The sequence below is a fragment of the Molossus molossus genome, unplaced genomic scaffold (assembly GCF_014108415.1).
Source record: "Molossus molossus isolate mMolMol1 unplaced genomic scaffold, mMolMol1.p scaffold_m16_p_6, whole genome shotgun sequence".
NCBI lineage: Eukaryota > Metazoa > Chordata > Mammalia > Chiroptera > Molossidae > Molossus > Molossus molossus.
The window spans coordinates 678,505-698,879 of NW_023425399.1; the positions used below are offsets into that span (position 1 = coordinate 678,505).

Sequence of the window (20,375 nt, forward strand, 5' to 3'; positions counted from 1 at the left end):
AGAAGGTAGTGCCCCTCTCCCAAGGGAGGTAACAGCTCCATTAGGACGGCTGCCAGGGCTGGGGGTGAAGGAAGGGCTGCCCCCTGCTGCCCCTGGTCCCTGCCTTGCCTGCCAGCCCAGTTCGGGGCGTGCTTCAGCCACCGCCCAGCACAGGGAGGCGCCTCCCCTGGAAGGTGCACGCACCTGGCCTAGGACAGGAAGGTGCGCACGCAGCTTTGGATGGGGGCCCTGCAGATGGGGCACAGCTGCAGGCTAGCTGCGCACTGGACACAGGCCAGGTGGCCGCAGGGCACGAAGACCACACACACCGCCCGGTCCAGGCACACCCTGCAGGTCCGCTCCTCCTGCAGGCGCTGCAGCTGCTCCTCCAGGTTCCCAGTCCCTGGCGAAGGGAACCCCCAGGCTCCATCTGTGCTGGGCTCCACCTGGTTCCTCCGAGGGGGCGGGGCCTGTGACACCTCCCCACACTGCCCTCCACCCTCTGCCCTGGGCTGTGGGGGAGGTGGGTTCGGGCCACTCCCGGAGTGCAGAAGAGCCAGCCCTGCCCCCCACCCCCTGCGGGCCCTCCCTCACCTGGTTCCCTGGCTCCCTCCGAGTGGGCCTGTCTTCTGGGTGTGGGCAGCTCAGGGCCTGGGCTCACAGGAGCTGTGGGCAGAATAGACTGAGACCGAGGCCCCTGGGGAAGGTGAGGCTGGGCCAGAGACAGGTTCAGTTCTCCCAGGAGCTGCAGGAGGACCAGCCCAGCTCCAGCACCTGTCCTCCCACCACCACCAATCCCTAGAGCCCCTTCCCCGCCCCTCGTGCAGGGGCCATGGGTGCTGTGTGCCTGCTAGGCCCTAGAGGGGCAGCGAGGGGGGCTGTGCCCAAAGGGATGAACAGGACAGGAATAGGGGAAGGTGGGCAGCGTCCACAGAACCGGGGTACCTCTGCCCCCTGCCATCCTGCCCCTGCCTTCTTCCTAGAACAGGCCGGCCCCCAGCTGTGATTCCTATGGCATGGCTGGCCCCTCCCCGGGATATTTCTGCTGTGCCTGCCTCCAGCCGGGGCCGTTTGGAGTGTGGTGCATTCCACCAGGCACCAGCTCCACTCAGAGCATGCCTGGCCACCCCTGGCATCTGCAAGGCAGGCAAGGGTACTGGACTGAGGGCAGGGAGGGCCTGGGGCCTTGGGTCACCGGAGAGAGGCAGACAGCCTGCCACGTGGCCAGTCGCCAGGGCTACCTCTACACGGGCCCATGTGGCCATCACAGCTACTCCATCAGCCTCTAGGTGGCGGGGCGCAGAGTCAGACCCTTTCAGCAGAGGGGCTGTGTTTCCCTCTACCGGGGAAGCCCTACACCTGGCCAGCGAGGCCACCACAAAGCCCCACCAGGTGCCTGGCGCTGTCCCCAGGGCATCACACGGGCCCTGTTTAACCCCAGACAGGGTCAGCTCTGTCCGCACCTGACAACTCAGGGCAGGAAGCTCAGAGAACAAAAGTTACCTGCTCTGGAGTCGGAAGAGCCGGAATCTGAACCCTGGAACCCCTGCGCCCCCCGCCCCACAGGCCTGGGCACGGGTGTGGAGGGCAGAGCTCAGCTCAGCCCGCTCCCCTGGGCTCATGACTGCAGCCAGGTCGGCTCTCGGGCTGTGGTTGGTGGCCATCCCAGCAGAGGCCACCTGGGACATGGAGCCTCTCCTCTCATATCCGTCACCTGCCCCAGGACTGGCCTCACCTGGAGTCAGGATCACAGTGCCCTCTGGAGCCCCATGCAGCCTGCCTAGGCAGTACCCTCACACCTGGCCGAGCAGCCTTCTCTCCCCCTCTGGCCGCAGCAGGGGCGCCGGGCAGCCTTGGCCACAGCGCAGCCTGCAGTGACCGAGGGCGCAGGCAGGGGGCACGCACACGCCATGGCTCACCTGAGAGGGTGGCAGGGGCTGCGTCTTCCAGTTCCTCCCATTGGTCCTGAGAAGTGCCAGAGAACACCTGTGCCCTGGGGCAGGGCGGGGCAGGGCAGGGCAGGGCAGGGCAGGGCAGGGCAGGGCAGGGCAGGGCAGGGCAGGGCAGGGCAGGGCAGGGCAGGGCCGGCAGCCCTCCCCCCAGCCCCAGGAGAGGCAGGACTCACCCAGGAGCCAGGCGGGTGGCAACAGGACTCCTGGACACCGCAGACAAAGTCTCTTCCTTTTGTCCGGAGCAGGAATTCACACCTGAAGAGAGTGAGCTCAGAAGCCCCATGGGCAGTGGGCTTGGGCTGGCAGAAAGCTCCCCTCACTGAAAAGCCCCTGGGGCCGGGGTCCTGCCTGCTGCTCCTGTCCCCCCCCCTCACCACAGTGCCCTGCGGGGGACAGGTGGGGCTCCCTGAGTGATGGGCACTTGCTGAGAAGGCTGTTTGAAAAGCAGCCTCTGTTGAGCATCAGGGAAAAAATGGCAGAAGAGCCATCCCCAGAGGGGCCCCCACCCCCAGCTCAACATCTCCAGGGCTGCAGACCAAGGAGCTTCCCTCAGGGCCCTTACCTGGGGAACCACCTGGCGTGCTCTGTCCAGGGGTCATCCCCTTGCTCCCAGTTCCACAGACCCCCGCAGCAGCAGAAGCACCTCACCATGTCCTGTTGGCCTGGGGGAGCAGAGATGCTGGCCGTCCCCACACCCAGCCGCTCCCCTTGGGCTAGGTGTGTCTCCCAGGCTGGGGACAGAGGCTCTCAGGTGGTCCTTCCTGATGGGGCAGGGGCTCTCTGAGGTCACACGAGCCTTGGGGCTCCCCCCAGCCTCTGCCACCTCCTTGCCCCACATTCTTCCCAGGTATCGTGTGCACCTCTGTCTTCTCAAAGGGGAAATGAAACAATGGCACCTGAGCACTTGCCTAAAGGGGCAGGAATGGAGCACCCAGTCCCAGAAAGGCAGGCGGTGGGCGGGGGCAAGCCCCTGCCCTGGACCACCCTGTCACCTGGGAGCTTCAGGGGACAGAAGTACACCCCCGTACCTCTACCCAGGTGCCACCTCCCCAGGATGGATTCTCAGCGAGAGAAAAGGGGGCACTGCCAGGCTCACATCTTTGCGGGGGGGCTCTTCTCTCTACTTCACCCTCCACCCGTCGTCAATAGAATTGGCACCTGGTACAGCCTGCAGATGAGGGCTGCAGGCACGTCCCCCCAGCAGACCTCTTGAGGGCCTGTCCCTGGACTCCCAGGGGCCCCACAGATGTTCCTCCTCCCGGCTCCAACTGTCCCACCATTGACCCCCCCATCAGCGTCCACCTGTCCTGTCGTTCTGGCCTCTTCCCAGCTGCACCTGTCACAGTCTGAAGCATACGCTCAGGAGGGACACCAGGGCAGGGAGCAGGGGTGCCAAGCTGCAGGACCCCGCCCCTTCTTCGTCAGGCCTGGAGTTCCCTGCTACGGGGGATGGGCTCCTCGGAGAAGGTGGGCCCTCAGTGCACAAGGGACTCACTGGAGTAGAAGAAGCCAGCGGTGGCCAGCAGCTCGGGCCGCACCATGGCAGTCAGCGGCCAGTCATAGAAGGAGGCCAGCCGCACCTCCCGGGAGCCCATCGAGGGGAAGGAGGGCCTCAAGCAGAGTAGGGTCCTGGGACTCCAGCATGGGGTAGCCCTAGCCCCCTCCACCTGCTCTGCCAGGGGATGCAGCTGGCCCAGGATCTGCCCGTCCATGAGGTCCCGGCCTCCCCAGGACAGGGTGCTGCTGGAGTCCTGGCCCAGGAGGTGGCTGCACTGAGCGTGGGGTCCACAGCACCCCCGTGTGGGGCTGTCTCCAGCTGCCCAGCGGCTTGGCTCCAGGCCACAGCACCAGCACGTGGCCCCGTCCGCAGGCCCTATAAAGGAAACACCAGCCCTGACCTGTCCTGCTGCAAGGCCAGGGGCCCGGGCCAGCCAGGCCTGGAGCATGCCCGGCCAGCCTGCCTCACGGCTCCTGTGCCTCGGGCCCTGCCTGGGGGCAGTGGTGACCTTTGCATCACACCGCTAGGAGATGAGGGCAGGCAGGGTCCTGCCCCCCAGATGCCCCAGGTGGGGGAAGGGCCAGGGGACCCTGAGGGCCACTGGGGTCTGCTGCTTTCTGAAGGGGCCAGCCTGGGAGCCAGCTTCACGTGCTGTCTGTGGTGGGCATGTGCCATGGGGCCGCAGGGCAGCGCTAAGGTAGTAGGGGCTGCAGTGAGGGTCAAAGGTCTCCCTCCACCTCTGGGACAAGCGGGAGGGTCCAGAGCACAGAGACCCCTCCCAGGCGGCTGAGGGCTGGCTTCAGGGCTGCAGGGGCGACGCTGGTGGCGCGTTCAGAATTTCTGGGCCTGGCGCCCAGGCAGCCTCTGCACGCAGAAGGTTCCAGGTGCTCTGAGCTATGCAATTAGTCCTGCCCGGGAGGCTGGGTGATCCTCTCCCCGGCAGCCCGGGGCAAGCAGGGGTGTGGAGGGAAGGGGTGCGCCTGGAGCCATTTACCTGGATGTCCTCCTGCTCTGAGCCCTGGAGCGGAAGGGGCTTGAGAGATCCCTGTCCAGCGGGCACGGGAGGGCCTCCACAGGTTCAGGCAGCTCTAGTGCTCAGGGTGTGGAAGGGGGGCAGATGGGGTCCCGCCTCCCCAAGGTTCCCAAGCCACCCCCTCCTCCCCTACCTCCCTCTGGACCGCAGGCCTACGCTCTAACCGCTGAGCCAAACCGGCCAGGGCTCCCCTACCTCCCTAGGCCTCAGGGAGGGTCTTTGGGACTGGGAACATTTCAAGGTCAGTTTTCCCATTTGAATTCGAATCCTGGCTCCTGGTCTGGAGGGGGCCTGGGGTTTGGGATGGCACCTGCTCCAGGCCCAGGTCGAAGCTGCTGGCCATGCGGGTGTCCCCTTCCCTGGAGGGGTGTCCCCTCAAGCTTGGTCACAGCCACATGGTCTCCGCCAAGCAGCCCAAGCCCAGGGTCCCCAGTGTCCCCAGTCCCAACAGGCAGGGAACGTGGGAGAAGGGATGTAACTTTCGATAAGCCTGAGCCCCCAGGTGAGCAGGTCACAAAGGCTCTGGTGTGGAAGGGACAAAGAAGAATACTAGATGGGGTGCGGGGCCCTGCCCCATCGTCCCTCCCCGGGGCAAACCTCCTCCCTCAGCTCTCTAGCCTGCTCAGGCCCTAAACCCCATCACCCCTCTTTCTCGTTGCCTGATCCGGTCAGCCCCGGCCTGATCTCAGTGCGTCAGACTCTTAAAAATAGTTCACCAAGACTAAAACGAGGAACCAGGCTCCGAAAGGCCATTGCTGATGGCGGATGGGGTTCCCAAAGCCTGGCTGACAGCATGGAGCTAGGAGGAGGGGTTTCCTAACCTGGGCCCGAGCTCTCCGGCACCCCACTGGCCTCCACTCACCTCCGACCTGTGTGAGCTCACGCAGACCAAAGCCTGGGGCCCGCCCTCTTATACACCAGGGCGCAGCTGTGCCTCACTCCTGGCAGGTGGGGATGGGGGTGGGGAGCTGCCATCCACTTTCCTGAGATCCATCACTCTCACCGTCCTGGCTACACCACCTGCTCGGCCCAGTTGTTGCCGGAGTTCTAGCAAGTCCCTCGAACCCTCTCCTTTCAGGGTCCAAGGCCACCTGGTTTCCGGCCGGAAATCCGGGCAAAGGGTGTGGCCCAGGAGCACCCTGACCTGTGGTGCAGGGCAAGGCCTCCAAGGGAGCCCAGGGTCCCAGGTGAGCCCATTCAGGGCCCAGGAGAAGGCTTTCAGTGAGGGCCGGCATGGGCTAACAGGGTCAGGAAGGCGGGGCACACGGAGCCTCTGAGCTCCCTGCTGGCGGCTGCCGGCTCTGTGGTCCCCACCTTGACGTTCTTAATACTTTTGCCCTGTGGCCGGTGTGGCTCAGTGTTTGAGCGTCGACCCCCGTACCAAGAGGTCTCTGGTTCAATTCCTGGTCAGGGCACATGCCCAGGATATGGGCCTGATCCCTAGTGGGGAGCATGCAGGAGGCGGCCAATCGATGTTCTCTCATCGATGTTTCTATCTCTCCCTCTCCCTTCCTCTCTCTCTAAAGTCAATAAAGAAAAAAAACCTTTTGTCTTTGCATTTGTGTTTTGTAAAGTGATGTCTGATAGGACAAAGGGGCGTGTACTGGGGCCTTGGGGCCTCCCTGTACCACACCCTAGGACCCCTTCTCAGCTGCCCACACACCTGTCAGTGACTACGACCACCCTTCACCCCGTGTGGGCCTGAGTGTGAACACAGAGGAGTGCCAGGTCACAGTGGTGGGCTCGGCATGTCCATGAGGGTCTGTGTTCCCCTGTGAGCACTGCTGCTCGAGGGACCATGACATTAAGTAGCAAACAGTAAATCCCAGGACAGGGCCAGAGAGATGACTGAGGAGAGCATGGCCCACGTACCACCCAGCAGCCAGCCGGCTGGGCCTTCCTGGGCTGGGGCCACCCTGCTGGTTGCCAGGTGAGGCACCTCTCCAGGTGCCAAGGTTCCTCTCAGTACCATCTTGGCACCACCTGGTCTGGAGGGGGCTGCCAAGCAACCCTCTTCTGGCTGCCACATGGGCCACCAGGCAGGCATGTCCGCATCATGCTCCCACACTCAGGACAGAGGACAGTTTGTGTGGAGGCAGAAGGTGCCCTTGTCGGAGTGGAGTTAGGACAGTGCAGGTCCAGCTGCTGGATAAGCAGAGAGGGAGGTGACTGGGCCGTGGACCAGCATTGGGGACTGCGGGCCCCTCGGGGAAGCCCTCAGAAGCAGCAGGGTCCAGGGGAGTCCACCGAGGATGGGGCGGGCTGCCGAGCACCAGGAGCTGGTTCAAGTCCTCCAGCTGGCCATGGATGATCTGCATTGCCCGGGTGAGCTCTTTAACTTGTGGGAAACTCAGCTGCTTCTAACTCAGTCATTTGCTCTCTACCTATTGGGTCACGGGCCTTGCACGTGCCGAGTTGTCTTGCCACAACTACTCAGAAGTAGACACAGGTGTGTCCTGGGTGGCACTTCCCTGGGCTGCTCTTCGAGCGGGTGAGCAGTGACCTTTGTGCCCTGGCTAGGAGTCCTAGCTGGTGAGCATCTGCCCTTCCTTCCTGAGGCTGGCGCGGCACACCTGGCTCCGTCTCAGCTGTGATCCAAGGTGACCCGATTACCCCCGCCTTTCTCCCTTCTGGGTCCCAGGACAGCATCTGGTTCATTCTGTCCGCACGCCTGCTAGGGTCCTGGCACACAGCAGGTGAATGAATGCTGACCAAGCTGAGCCACTTTGCAGGCTGCGGAAGTGTCCCCTCACCGGGAGCTCCACAGGGCAGGGACTGGCTCGGCTCGTACACTGCACGGGCTAGGGCACGGAGCAGGTGCTGTTCATGGTAACACTTAGAACCAGGTATTTAAAGAGAAGTTCCACAGCTGTAAAGGAAGCAAGTCAGGGTTTCTCTGGAGGGGGAGTAGGAGGAGCCTTCAGAACAGGAGCAGGAATTTTGGGGACAAAGCAGCTCCTGAGACAGCACATGGGAGGGGCTTCTGGAAGGAAGTCGCTTCGCTGACTAGGGACGAGCTGCAGTTTAACTGAGGTGACCGGGCAGTGGGAGATGCAGAATGGTGTCTTCATTTTCAGGCCCCTAGAGGCCAGCTGTTGGGTGTCCAACACCCAGGTGGGGCTTGCTCTGGCTGCGTGGTCACCTGAACTCAGAGACACTGGCCTTAAGGTGTCCCCCCTCCAACCCCCAGCTCAGAAGAAGGTCCCCCTGTCAGCTAACCGGCACAGCCACTTTGGGTGGTGATCTGCCAGATCTAACACTGCATAGGTGGCCGATGTGAGTGCACTTTGACCCAGTGACCCCGCTGCAGGAACCTCCCACCAAGTGTCCTCGCACAGGTGTGCACACTCATCAGCGCCAGGGCACTCACTACAGTGAGGCCAGAACCTGAATAGCCTCAGAATGACCTCAGGAGGTAAATGGGAACTGGGCCAATAAAGGGGAAAGACCATGTGACCGTGGAGGATGAGCACCGGAATGCCAGAGACGCCCGGGGCCACCAGTAGCTGGAAGAGACGGAAAGGGTCCTCCCCTGGAGCCAAATCCCCCAGGTCAAGAACCTAACATGCAAACTGGTTCTAAACTGGGGAGCCCAGAAAGCAGCACCGTCGGAGACGCCGGGCCCCGGGCTTCAGGGGGGCAGCTGGCCCAGAGGGCGAGGCCACACACACAACTCAGGAAGCCCAGGCCTAGAGGCAGAGAACCCAGAGCTCACACCCTGGGCGCCCCTCCTAGGGATGCTGGTGCAGCGCTCGGCGCGAAGGGCAGGGCTGCCTGGACTCCAGCCTCCGGAAGTGGCTTTAACCGGTGGCGGAGCTCGCAGACTTGGCTTCTTTGCCTCCCCGGGACGAGCGGGGTGCCTTCGGGGCTCCGACCTGCGCCAGCACGCGCCTGGGAGGAGCAGCATTACCCTACGCTGCCCACGTGACTTCCCGGGCGCGCCCCGCCCCCGGCCCCGCCCAGGCCGTGCGAGGCTGGGACCCGGGCGTGAGATCCGTCCCGCGGGGCTGCAGTGCGCAGGCGCGGCGCGTGGCTGCTCCTCGGCGCTCCCGGCTTGCCCCGCGCGCGCTGACGTCGCACAGCCTCGTCCCCGCCGTCGCCGCCGCCGACGCCGCCATTGGAGTCGGCGCCTCGTCCGTGTGTTCCGTCCCTGCTCCCCGCGCTGCGTCGCGTCCCACGAGCGGCTCGCGCGCCCATCAGCCGCCGCCGCGGCCGCCCGGCCGGCGCCCGGGGAAGGGGCGGCGGGCCCGGGGCCGCGAGAGCGCGGTGACAGGCCCGGCCTCGCGGGAGGCCGAGCCGGCGGGCGCTCCCGCCCCGCGCCGGCTGTTCATGAAGCATGTCGGCCACCAGCGTGGACCCCCAGGTAGCGGGCCGGGCCGGGGGGTCGGGCCGGGCCGGGCGGCTGGGCGGGGGCCGGGGTCGGGCCGCGGGCGGCGTCGCGTGTGACCGCCGATTCCGTCCGCGCCGCCGCCCGGGAGGGTTCCGGCCAGTAACTTTGTTTCCCTTCCCTCCGGGTCCCGTCCGCTCGCACGTGCCGGCCTGCGGGGTGCAGAGAAGCAAAGGACAGGAGAGTAAAGGTGAGCGGGCCGGGCGCGGTGCAGCCCCGCGCGCGGGGGGCCGGCGGGGTCGCGGAGGGGGCGGGGGGCCTCGAGGAGCGGAAACTCCCCCGGCCTCGGCGACGGAACTCTAGCTGGTGGTGTGGGGGAGGGGGGATTTGACAGGTCGGAAGCTGGGACTTTTCGTGGGTGGTGAGAGGAACCGCCAGGCGTTGGTTTGGGTCGCGGAGGGGCCGAGGCCCAGGAGCCTGGCCCCGGGGTGAGGGGCTGGCGCCTGGCGGGGGCCGTGGCCCTCCCCTCCCCGCGACCCCTCCACGCCCGCACTGCCAGCGCTGGTCTCTGAGCCCCCCGTCCTCCCCTGCGATAGTCTGGCCTGGGGGAAACCCCCAAAACGCACCCTGTGAGAACCTGTAAGTGACACTTCACGTGTACTTGGAGGACTGTTTTTAACCAGTGTGTGTGACTCGGGTGTAACCAAATATGGTTCATCGTGTTTTCGGTTGGAAAAGGCCCAGTACTTTATTTACCTTTCCTTTCCTGGCTCAGCCTTGTAACTGTGGAAAATGCAGGGAGAGCCAGATAATAACAAGTTGAGAAACGTCATTCAGATACAGCCTGTTTGTTTCCCAGCTGCGCCGATGCTGACCGAGGCCCGGTCCCCTCTCCTCCACGCAGACCGTGAAGCGCCCTGCTCGACCTAAATGTTAGAGGCTTCACCTTGACCAAAACCTGCTTCCAGGGTCCTTGCGTCATTTTGTCTGCACCTCTGTTTTGTCCACATCTATGAAACGATGATAGAATCTTGGTCAAAAAAGCATCACCTCGGTTACTGAAAGTTCTAATTAGTTGCTCTTCGAGTTAGTTGTTAAATGTCAGTTGTATACTGTTTATGTCCATTTTTAAATAAAAGCAGTTTCTATCAGAAATTGGTGGGCTTAGACTTTGCTACCTTTCAACTTCATTGCTTAAAAGTAATTTATAATCGTTTTTTTTAAATCCTCACCCGAGAACATTTTTTTTTGCATTTACCTTTTGCAGATAGAGCGGGAGGGAGAGAAGGAGGAAGAGAGAGAAAAACATTAACATAAGAGAAACATATTGAGTGGTTGCCACCCACACGACCCCAACCAGGGCCGGAGACAAACTGCAACTGAGGTGTGTGCCCTTAGCGGGAACCAAACCTGGGCCTCTCTGGTCCACCGGCTGATGCTCTAACCGCTGACCCAAACTGGCCAGGGGAATGCTTAACAGTAATTTTTAAAAATTCAAACATATTTGTTTCTACCATTTGTTCTAGTGCAAAATGGCTCTTTGCATCAGAAGGACACAGTTCATGACAATGACTTTGAGCCCTACCTTTCTGGACAGTCAAATCAGGTGAGTTGGTTTCTTAATATGTGTTTCTCCACTGGTTTTGACTGAGTTATGTAATCTGCTCGTAGTGCCGTATTGCTGACTCGACTGTCGAGTGCTAGGAATCAGAGAGACTGCCGATGAGGGCGAGCTTGCATTGGTCATGGGCATGGCACAGGGAAGCTGGATCTCGAGGAAATGCCATCCCACCAGGACTGGCATGAAGCTGATTTCCAGTTGGCCTCAGCATTGGTGGGTCAGCGATGAGCTGCCTGGGACCAGGTGGAGGTGTGGTAGTTCTCTGATGATCTGTTCTCAGCTCTGGAAGATGGGAAGTGTGGTCCAGGACAGCAGCTAAGAGCCCAGCTCTGGGGCCTGGCTCCTGCCGTGGGTTTGAATCTCAGCCCCACCACTGACTGCACTTTCTCAGACGGCTTGTTTTCTGTGCCTGTTTCCTTTTCTATAAACCGGCATTGGTGAGTTTCAGAGACGTGTCGGGGGTGACATTAGATGGTGCGTGTAGAGCTCGGGCACGGTGCCCCGTTTTTTGATCTTGGCACTGTGGACATTTTGGACTGAGACATTCTTTGTGTTCTGCGTGGTCGGGTGTTTAGCAGCCTCCCCAGCGTTCATCCGTGAGATGCCATTAGCAACTGCCCCAACCACCACCGCCCCCAGTGTGATGACCAGAAGTGTCTCCTGGGGGTAAATCGCCCAGGTTAAAACCACCTACGATACTTGGAATTTAGGTTTATTATCTAAATATTTATAATGTCTATCTCTTGTAAAACACACTGTACTCATTTGTTTTAGAGTAAAAGCAGGTGTTGCCTCTTCCCTGTGGTGGAACAGAGCCAGTCTGCCCTTTCCTGAAGTGTTCAGGACTTCTCCTCACCCACCTTCCTGCTGCACTGCAGGTGGGCGTCCTGCCCTGAGAATCTGCCCTGCCTCTGGGGGCACCGGCACTGCGGGAGTAGCTGAGCCGGCCTCCGTGGTCCGCTCGTTGTGGCAGCGTGCAGTTGATGGAACTTTTTTGACTGTCTCATTTTTTTCTTAGGTGACTTAAATACTATCAAAATATTGTGTGTTAACTTTAACCAAAAGGGACAGGGTACTTCACTACACTTGAAATACATTTCTGTGCCCTGCCAGTTTGGCTCAGCGATTGAGCGTCAGCCTGTGTACCAGAGTCCCGGGTTTGGTTCCCGCTAGGAGCACGTACCACACACACACAAAAAGACATACATCTCCATGAGGCGGGGCTTTTGTGTTATCTGAGGATTTGTTTTAAAACGGACTAGATTTTTGGTGTCAGTGGCGTGGTCACAGCTCTGTGTGCCCTGGGGAAGCCACGTGGGAAGACCCTCGTGTTTGAAGCTCTGTGTGAACGGTCCCTTCATCCTGTGTGCTGAGAGTTGCACATTTCAGCCCTTCAGAGTGAGTCCAGGCTCTGGGCTGAGAACAGGTTTTACAGAAACACCGGCTGTCGTGGAGGGTGGGGAGCGGGGAGATACGGAGAGGAGAGCTCTTGGTCTTGCAGATGAAGAAACCAAGGCTCTGAGTCCTCGTCTGTGCGTGGTGGAGCCCAGCAGTGCGGAGCCAGGTCCATGTCCTCTGTCCCTGTGTCTGTGGCAGTTCCTCACGGGGCCATGTGGGCCCTGCTGGCAGACATACTCCTATTGGAAAAGTACTCTCTAGCCCTGGCCGGTTTGGCTCAGCGGTCAGAGTGTCGGCCTGTGGTCTGGAGAGACCCAGGTTCGGTTCCCACTAAGGGCATGTACCTTGGTTGCAGTTTGTCCCCGGCCCTGGTTGGGTTGTGTGGGTGGCAGCCACTCGATGTGTCCCTGTCACGTCGATGTTTCTGTCTGTCTCTCTCCCTCCCACTCTATCTGAACAAAATATCGGGAAAAAAATGTCCTTGGATGAGGAATGAAAAAAAAGAAAGAAAAGTGCTCTCTGTGTCTTGTCCCCCAGTTCTCACTGAGGATGTGCCGCTGTCCAGCCGCCAGGTGGTGGTGAGGGAGGTCAGACAGGCTGGTGTGGCAGGAGCGGCAAGCTGAGTCCTGTGGCTGCTCACAGTGCGCTGAGGCGGTGCTGACACGGGACGAGCTGTGTGCGCCTGGCAGTTCCGTGAGGACTCCGCGTGCACATGCACACCTGGCCTGTGGTGCTTTTCCTTCACCCAGACATTTGCCGCAGCCAGAGGCTACCCTGCTCTTTCATTCCGTGAGGCTTGACGCTGGGTGACATGGAGAACAGTTCAAGGCCTGCTGTGTCGGGACCTGGCTCGTGACGCCCTGGTGGGCAGCAGAGGCTGGCACCTGAGACGCCCGGCAGGGGCCGAGGAGCCGGCCTGTCTCATTGCTGCAGGCCTCTCCTCTAGGCAGGAGGCAGATGCAGGAGTCAGGCAGCCAGCTCCGTCTGACCTGGGGAGTTGGAATCACAGCCTGGAGCTTTAGGGAGTCTGCGTCACTTTGTCACTGTCGTGGTGATTGCCCTTGATACTTTTCCTTTTTACACACTTTAGTCAAGCTTTTTTTGTTTCCTTCTTAAGTAAGTGCTTCTCAGTGTACTCCAAAAACGGTCTGTTCCCCTGGGCTGCTGGGGTCCTTCCTCTCCCTCTAGTTCCTGCTCTTGGTCACTGTTGGCTGAGTCACCTCATTGTTTGTGAAATGTGAGCATTTGAGTAATTTCAGAATTCTTTTCTTTCTCAGAGAAATGGATATAGGAAGCAGACATTTCAACTTTAATGTGGTTAAATTTTAGTAAGTATGAAAAACTTTAACTCTAGAATAGGCTTATAGTTCTGCTGTACATCTGCCGCTGTTCTTCCAAGGAACACGGTCTGGGCATGGCAGTGCTGGCTGCGTGAAGCCCATGCCGAGCCTTTTGCTCGGTTTCCACTTGGTCACCAGACACGCCCAGAGCCCTGCCTGGAGGTCTCCTCTAAGCCTCGAAGCTGGTTTTGCCTTGACAGCTGTCTGAGGTGTGGCCTGAGTGGCAGTTAGCTGTCCCTCCTGTGAAAGCACCAGATGTGGTGAGTTTACCCCTGGAAGGAGATTCCTGCTCACAGGTGTCACCGTGAGGGGAGCAGGGCTGAATATATTCTCACCTGGTTTGCCCCCCGTCCTTGGTGAGTGGACTCCATCGGCACTACCTCGGTGTGCAGTTGACCGCGGGGACAGCTTGTTGGCGGTCACGGGCCAAGCGGGAGTGTGTTTGGGCTGGAGCACGTCTTGCCACATCCTGTTGGGAGCTCACGTGGGCCATGCTGGGCGCGGGGAGAAGTTGGCGGATAGCAGTCCACTTCATGCTGACGGACGGGGGTTAGGGTGGATTCGGGGTGGTTTCAGTTCCCTGTAAGTTCAGGAACGACCTCCCTCACGAGGCAGGGCCGGAGGCGGTGGTGTGGACAGCAGCCTGACCGTGGTCCATTCAGACCTCCCTTGGGGCAACATTCTCGGGCTTCTTCCTGCTCGGTGACTTATTCCCGTAACTTGTTGAACATGTGTGTCCTGTCAGGTGTGGCCGGTGCTGCCCAGTCTCGTTCCCACCGCCTGCCCTTGTGCTTGACAGGAGGCGTGGATGTCCCTGTGTCTCCTCCAGCCATAAGGCTAACTCATCCCCTGTTGTTTCCACAGAGCAACAGTTATCCCTCCATGGCCGACCCCTACCTGTCCAGCTATTACCCGCCGTCCATCGGATTCCCTTACTCCCTCAATGAGGCGCCGTGGTCAACCGGAGGGGACCCCCCCATCCCTTACCTCACCACTTACGGACAGCTCAGCAACGGCGACCATCACTTCATGCACGACGCTGTGTTCGGGCAGCCTGGGGGCCTGGGGAACAACATCTATCAGCACAGGTTTAACTTTTTCCCGGAAAACCCTGCCTTCTCCGCCTGGGGAACGAGTGGCTCTCAGGGGCAGCAGGCCCAGAGCTCCGCTTATGGGAGCAGCTACACCTACCCCCCAAGCTCCCTGGGCGGCACCGTTGTGGACGGGCAGACGGGGTTTCACAGCGACACCCTCAGCAAGGCGCCCGGGATGAACAGCCTGGAGCAGGGCATGGTGGGCCTGAAGATCGGCGACGTCACCACCTCTGCCGTCAAGACGGTGGGCTCCGTCGTCAGCAGTGTGGCGATGACCGGCGTCCTTTCTGGCAGCGGTGGGACAAATGTCAGCATGCCGGTTTCGAAGCCAACCTCCTGGGCTGCCATTGCCAGCAAGCCGGCAAAGCCACAGCCGAAAATGAAAGCCAAGGGTGGCCCTGTCATCGGGGGTGCCCTGCCCCCTCCGCCTATAAAACATAACATGGACATTGGCACCTGGGATAACAAGGGGCCCATGCCCAAGGCTCCAGCCCCCCAGCAAGTGCCGGCCCCTCAATCTGCCCCCCAGCCTCAGCCGGTCGTGCAGCCTCTGCCCGTTCAGCCCCCCCCTTTGGCCCAACCACAGTATCAGAGCCCGCAGCCGCCACCACAAACCCGCTGGGTAGCCCCACGCAACAGGAACGCGGCGTTTGGGCAGAGCTCCGGGACCGGGGGTGATAGTCACTCCCCTGGAAGCACCCAGCCTAGTTCTGCCCTGGGCACAGAATCCCACCCGGTCCTTGAGAAACTGAAGGCTGCCCACAGCTACAACCCTAAGGAGTTTGACTGGAACCTGCGGAGTGGCCGCGTGTTCATCATCAAGAGCTACTCGGAGGACGACGTGCACCGCTCCATCAAGTACTCCATCTGGTGCAGCACTGAGCATGGCAACAAGCGCCTGGACGGCGCCTTCCGCTCTGTCAGCAGCAAGGGGCCCGTCTACCTGCTCTTCAGCGTCAATGGCAGCGGCCACTTCTGTGGGGTGGCCGAGATGAAGTCGCCTGTGGACTACGGCACGAGCGCTGGGGTCTGGTCTCAGGACAAGTGGAAGGGCAAGTTCGACGTGAAGTGGATCTTTGTCAAGGACGTGCCCAACAACCAGCTCCGGCACATCCGGCTGGAGAACAACGACAACAAGCCCGTCACAAACTCCCGCGACACCCAGGAGGTGCCCTTGGAAAAAGCGAAGCAAGTGCTGAGGATCATCGCCGCCTACAAGCACACCACCTCCATCTTCGACGACTTCTCCCACTATGAGAAGCGCCAGGAGGAGGAGGAGGTGGTCCGCAAGGTGCGTGGGGCCGGGCCTCACCTCGGGGCCCGCCTCGCGGGCCGGCCCTGCTGGTGACGTCCCATCTCCCCTGGTTTCTAAGAAATGGTGATCGGGACCACCGTGCACTGTTCTGTGTGACGGCTCGGGGTGACTCACTGCTCCTCTGTGAGCCGTGGTTCTTCCTGGAACAGTGCCTCCTAGTCCTGGTGGAGTCGGGGACGCTCACACATTCTGCTCTTGGGCACGGGCTGCAGGGAGCGCTGGGCTGCAGGGCATCGCTCACTTGTTCTCGGAACCCAGCACCCTGCAGTTTTCAGAAAACTGACTGGCTCTGTGGGTGCTGAGAAAGTGGGGGGCTGGGTGCAGACACATCAGAACAGCTGAAGCCCGGAGTCGGGTCTCTGAGGGCCACCTTCCCATTGTGCAGAGACATCTGGAGCCGGGGGGTTGCAGCCCCAAGAGGAGGGACGTGGGTGCCCGCTGGCTGGCCCGAAGTGGGAGTGAAGACAGCGGAGCATTCCAGGGGCTGCTTCGTGCCTGACCTCAGCCCAAGATTTTTCCCTGTGATTTTGTTTTTAAAATGTCCTTTCTTTTGTGAAATGGTAGTTGATAATAAGTGGGTTTTTTATCTCTTTTTGGTTGTCCATGTTTTTTAAAAAAGTATTGCCCATCTGTGAGCTTCATATGCCCCAAAGTGCTTTAGCAGAAAGTCTACGGTTGTGAACTTACTAGTGACAACTCGGTGAGCGGAACCTTGGGAACAGGTCACTCTCTTCTCTCGTTCTCTCATGGAAAAGAAGGGCTCGTCATTTATGTCCCGTTACTGAAATCCCATATTTTAGATCTTTAAGGTGTAGCATAAAATAGCTAAAATAAATAAAATTGCTGAATTCACAGGGTCAGAACAGAGCTCCTTGGTTTGCAGCCCGAGGGCCTTAGGCGGCTTGTGGCTGGTGCTTGGCTGTGTGTGTAGTTCATTTTAACATTAGGATGTTTCCCCGAAGCTCACTGGTTCTGTAATTTTTTTTATCCTCACCCGAGGACACTTTTCCATATTTTGTTCAGATAGAGTGAGAGGGAGGGAGAGAGAGAAACATCGACGTGAAAGGGACACATCGAGTGGCTGCCACCCGCACGGCCCAACCAGGGCCGAGGACAAACTGCATCCGAGGTACGTGCCCTTAGCAGGAACCGAACACCTGCTTGATGTTCAGGGGTTCTCGTGCCCCGAGACTTGCAGTCGCCGCCTGTGAGTGAGTTGGTTGTTGGGAGGGAGAGCCTGTGGGCAGATCAGCACGTGGCTGTGCGCCTTCCCCCAGCAGCCCACAGGCTTCTGAACTCCACTGGGACACAGGTCCGGCTGTCACTCCCTGGGCGCCCTGGGAATCTCAGGGTGTTAGTGTTCCCTTAACTCGCACGCCAGGAGTGAGAGGCAGGAGCTCACTGCAGTGCACTGGGTGGCTCTCTGCAGCGCCTCCCAGCAGGGCGCTCGGGCTCCCTGGTCTCAGGAGTCGGACACGGGGCTTTTCAGACCCAGGCTTGTGTTTAGGCCACCTGGCTCACCACACCCAGGAGCAGCCGCCTTTTGTCAGTAAGGTGGAGGTGACATCTGGCAGGACTGCCGTGCTGTCCTGTCTCGGCTGAAATGTGTGAGCCCATTGACCCCTTAGGGAGCACTGACTCTTAGGAGCTGCGTCAGACCTGGTCCTGCAGGGTGTCAGCCTGGAGACCCTGCCTTTCCGTTCTGCGCCGAAGCTCTCGCTCCAGTGGGACAGCCTCGTGGAGCCGCGGAGCCGCGGGCTCGCAGCCCAGGGCAGCAGCGGTTCATGGTGGTGATGCTTTTTCTTCACTCTCCTAAGGACGTTTTTGCATTTGTCTTCAGATAGAGCCAGAGGGGGAGGGGGAGGGAGAGAGAGAGAAATGGCGACATTGAGTGGTTGCCACCCACATGGCCCCAACTGGGGTGGGGGACAAACTGCAACCAAGGTACGTGCCCTTAGCGGGAACCGAACCCGGGACTCTGGTCTGCAGGCCAACGCTCTAACCGCTGAGCCAGACCAGTCAGGGCAGTTTATGATGGTGATTCTTTTTAAGAGAATACAAAATACAGTTGTGGGTGGCCCTGGCCAGTTGGGCTCGCTGTCGGAGTGTCAGCCTGAAGACCAAAGAGTCTCGGGTTCAATTCCCGTCAAGGGCACGTACCTCAGTTGCGATTCAGTCCCTGGCCTGGTCAGGTTCATGCAGGAGGCAACCAATCGATGTCTCTCTCACATCAATGTTTCTCTCTCTCTCTCTCCCTCTCTCTCTCTCTCTCTCTCTCCTTTTCTTTCTCCCCCTCCACCCACCCCTCCTGTTCTCTCTCTCCCCCACTGTACCTGAAGATAAATGGAAAAATATCCTCGGGTAAGGATTAAAAAAAATATATAGTTGTGAACTTACCAGGTTTAAAGGTCAGGGCAAGGAGGAGGTGCTACTTCTTAAAGCAATGTTGGCTTTCAGGACTGGCCCTGGGTGACTGGGGAGAATTGGGATGTGTTGTTAACCTGAAGACACATTCAGTCCATTTTTAGCAAAAGAGGGATTCCCTTTGTTGCGTAACCCTTTCAGTATCTAGTAACCCCGTCTGCTGAGGACTCTCCCACACTGCAGTGTCTTTCACAAGCCTCATCCTGGTTACCAGACTGGGCGGGATGAAGTGGGCAGGCAGGGCACCCCCAGTGCGGGGCACATGCTCCTCCTCGGCACGGCCCACACCCCAAGCTGAGTTTGGTGACAGCGTTGTGAGAGGCCCTGCTGCCGGGACACAGGTGGGCGAGGAGGCTCAGCGGGGAGTTGCAGCCGGTCACACCCGCTGGGACACCAGCCAGAGGAGCCTAGAGCAGGCAGGTGCCGGGTGCAGTGGTCAGCAGGCCTGGTCTGCCCAGCCACGGCCTGAAACTGGAACTGCTGGCAAAGGGGGTGTCCAGGGGCTCAGGCCCGGGGCCGCCTGGGCACAGTGTGGGGGGGGCTCTCAACTGTCCACCCCGGGGCCGCCTGGGCGCAGTGTGGGGGGAGCTCTCAACTGTCCACCCCGGGGCCGCCTGGGCGCAGTGTGTGTGGGGGGCTCTCACCTGTCCCCCGGGTTAAGCTGGCTTCCTCTCTCTCTCGCAGGAACGGCAGAGTCGGAGCAAACAATGAGGATGAGCGGTTTCTGTTGTGATCTGATGTTTGGTTGAAAAGCTGAGTTTCCGATGTTGCTCGGTGCTGTGTCCTGGCCTCAGCTCAGCCGTCTTCCTGTGCGGCCCGTGTGGCCTCTGCGTTCTTTGTCGTTTGTTTTGCCCAGGTGGCTTCTCACCCACGTGTATTTTTCTGTGTATTATAGTATTGTAGGACTCACTAATAAAGGAGAATGTTTTTGTCATCTTATCAATCAAATCGATTTAATACAAAAATAAGTATTTAAAAAAAACACCTAGTACACCCCAAAGATTTATTTTTTAATTTTGGCAGAAATTATGTTCTTGTTCTTATATTCATGGTCATTTAGCATCTTTCTTTGGAACTTCCTCACCCCATTGCTTCGCCGTGAGCACAAACCATAAGTTGTTTTGTCTGCAGTGTACGTATCGAACATGCTTCGAAACGCCGAGCTCAGCAGGTGAGCCGTCCCCATACCTGGCTGGTTTGCCATCTTTGTGATCAGTTAACCTGTCTGAATGCTACTCTGCCCATCTGGTCTTAAGACCACACAGAAAGAAGTTTCCCTTTCTCACAGCTGGTGACAGCGTGTTTCCTCGGTCCCGCCGTCTGCAGCCTCACCGAGCAGCGCGTGTGTCCAGGCTCCCGTGGCCGTGTGCACCGCGTGTTGATCCCTTTCCTTCACCTGGGAGTCCTGATGCCAGGTGGGCTTCACTCTGGTGTCTGAGCTCTGCCCGAGGCTCTGCTCCGGCGCAGAGGGCCCCGGGGCGCTGCGTGTCTACGCTCCTCTCTCCTGGTCATGGGTCAGCGAGCAAAAAGCAGACAAAAACCTCTAGAAACTGAGTTTGCGGTCATGGGTGGAATGAGGACCCGCTGAGCTGCCGTCACCTGGAGTCCGAGTCGAAGCATGAGGTGCTCCCGCCTGCCACGCCAGCACATGTCTGCACGTCCCCGTAGAGGGCCTCGCCGCGGAGAGCGGTTCCTCCTGAGAACTGCTCCGGAAGACCCTCCGAGTCCAAGTTCAGGCTGTGCTATTTAGACTTGTGTGTAGGACGTGTCCCTCTCTGAACTGGCAGCGCCTGGACGGAGTCCGAACAGCACGGGACAAGTTCCTCTAGGAGAGTACAAGCCTTAATAAACAACCTGTTAGCAGGCCTGGTGTCCTCCCTGCTTCACCCCGCTTCTCCGGGCTTCCGCTGCAGAGCCAGTTAAAGGGCGCTGCCCTGAAGCCCACATGTCTGCTGGGGTGCCGATGGCCCCCTGAGACCAAGCCATCACCTCACTCACTTGAGTGCTGAGTGGGTGGAGGAACCTGCAGGCCCAGTGTTCCCTACGTTTACCAGGAGCCTTTGGGATCAGCAGCAGAAGTGGGGCTGTGCCCTGAGGCCAGCACTCAGCTGCTGACTGCTCGTCCCCCCACCCCCATTCCCGCACCCTCTGCCCGGTCCCAGCACTCAGCTGCTGACTGGTGGTCCCCCCACCCCCATTCCCACACCCTCTGCCCGGTCCCAGCACTCAGCTGCTGACTGCTCGTCCCCCCACCCCCATTCCCGCACCCTCTGCCCGGTCCCAGCACTCAGCTGCTGACTGCTCGTCCCCCACACCCCCATTCCCGCACCCTCTGCCCGGTCCCAGCACTCAGCTGCTGACTGCTCGTCCCCCACACCCCCATTCCCGCACCCT

General features: G+C 60.0%; 2 protein-coding genes across 3 annotated transcripts; one reads left to right on the plus strand and one right to left on the minus strand.

Moving 5' to 3' along the window:
* Nucleotides 1-188: 188 nt before the first annotated feature.
* Nucleotides 189-6,780, minus strand: BIRC7 (baculoviral IAP repeat containing 7). Its single transcript, XM_036244639.1, has 7 exons — nt 6,645-6,780; nt 3,427-3,804; nt 2,494-2,593; nt 2,105-2,186; nt 1,899-1,944; nt 574-645; nt 189-382 (listed from the first exon to the last, which is right to left on the minus strand). Exons 1-7 carry the CDS (start codon nt 6,778-6,780, stop codon nt 189-191), a joined length of 1,008 nt encoding a protein of 335 aa, XP_036100532.1.
* Nucleotides 6,781-8,522: 1,742 nt separating this feature from the next.
* YTHDF1 (YTH N6-methyladenosine RNA binding protein 1) lies at nt 8,523-19,836 on the plus strand. Of its 2 annotated transcripts, XR_004957106.1 has the most exons (6): nt 8,523-8,825; nt 9,015-9,039; nt 10,316-10,395; nt 14,013-15,533; nt 18,666-19,152; nt 19,270-19,836. XR_004957106.1 is itself a non-coding variant. In XM_036245338.1 (5 exons), exons 1-5 carry the CDS (start codon nt 8,799-8,801, stop codon nt 18,690-18,692), a joined length of 1,680 nt encoding a protein of 559 aa, XP_036101231.1. In that variant the 5' UTR covers nt 8,523-8,798; the 3' UTR covers nt 18,693-19,836. The 2 variants fall into 2 exon arrangements, 1 of the variants encoding a protein (XP_036101231.1); XM_036245338.1 differs by having other exon boundaries at nt 18,666-19,836.
* The last annotated feature ends 539 nt before the right edge of the window (nt 19,837-20,375 follow it).

Bases quoted from the DNA above. Each gene is read 5' to 3' on its own strand.
- YTHDF1 (XM_036245338.1), top strand. From the start codon at position 8,799: ATGTCGGCCACCAGCGTGGACCCCCAG. The intron at 10,396-14,012 runs GTGAGTTGGTTT...TTGTTTCCACAG, and splicing joins TTTCTGGACAGTCAAATCAG to AGCAACAGTTATCCCTCCAT. The intron at 15,534-18,665 runs GTGCGTGGGGCC...TCTCTCTCGCAG, and splicing joins AGGAGGAGGTGGTCCGCAAG to GAACGGCAGAGTCGGAGCAA.
- BIRC7 (XM_036244639.1), bottom strand. From the start codon at position 6,780: ATGCAGATCATCCATGGCCAGCTGGAGGACTTGAACCAGCTCCTGGTG. The intron at 2,594-3,426 runs GTGAGTCCCTTG...CTGCTCCCCCAG, and splicing joins CGCTGGCTTCTTCTACTCCA to GCCAACAGGACATGGTGAGG. The intron at 646-1,898 runs GTGAGCCATGGC...TTCTGCCCACAG, and splicing joins AGCCCCTGCCACCCTCTCAG to CTCCTGTGAGCCCAGGCCCT.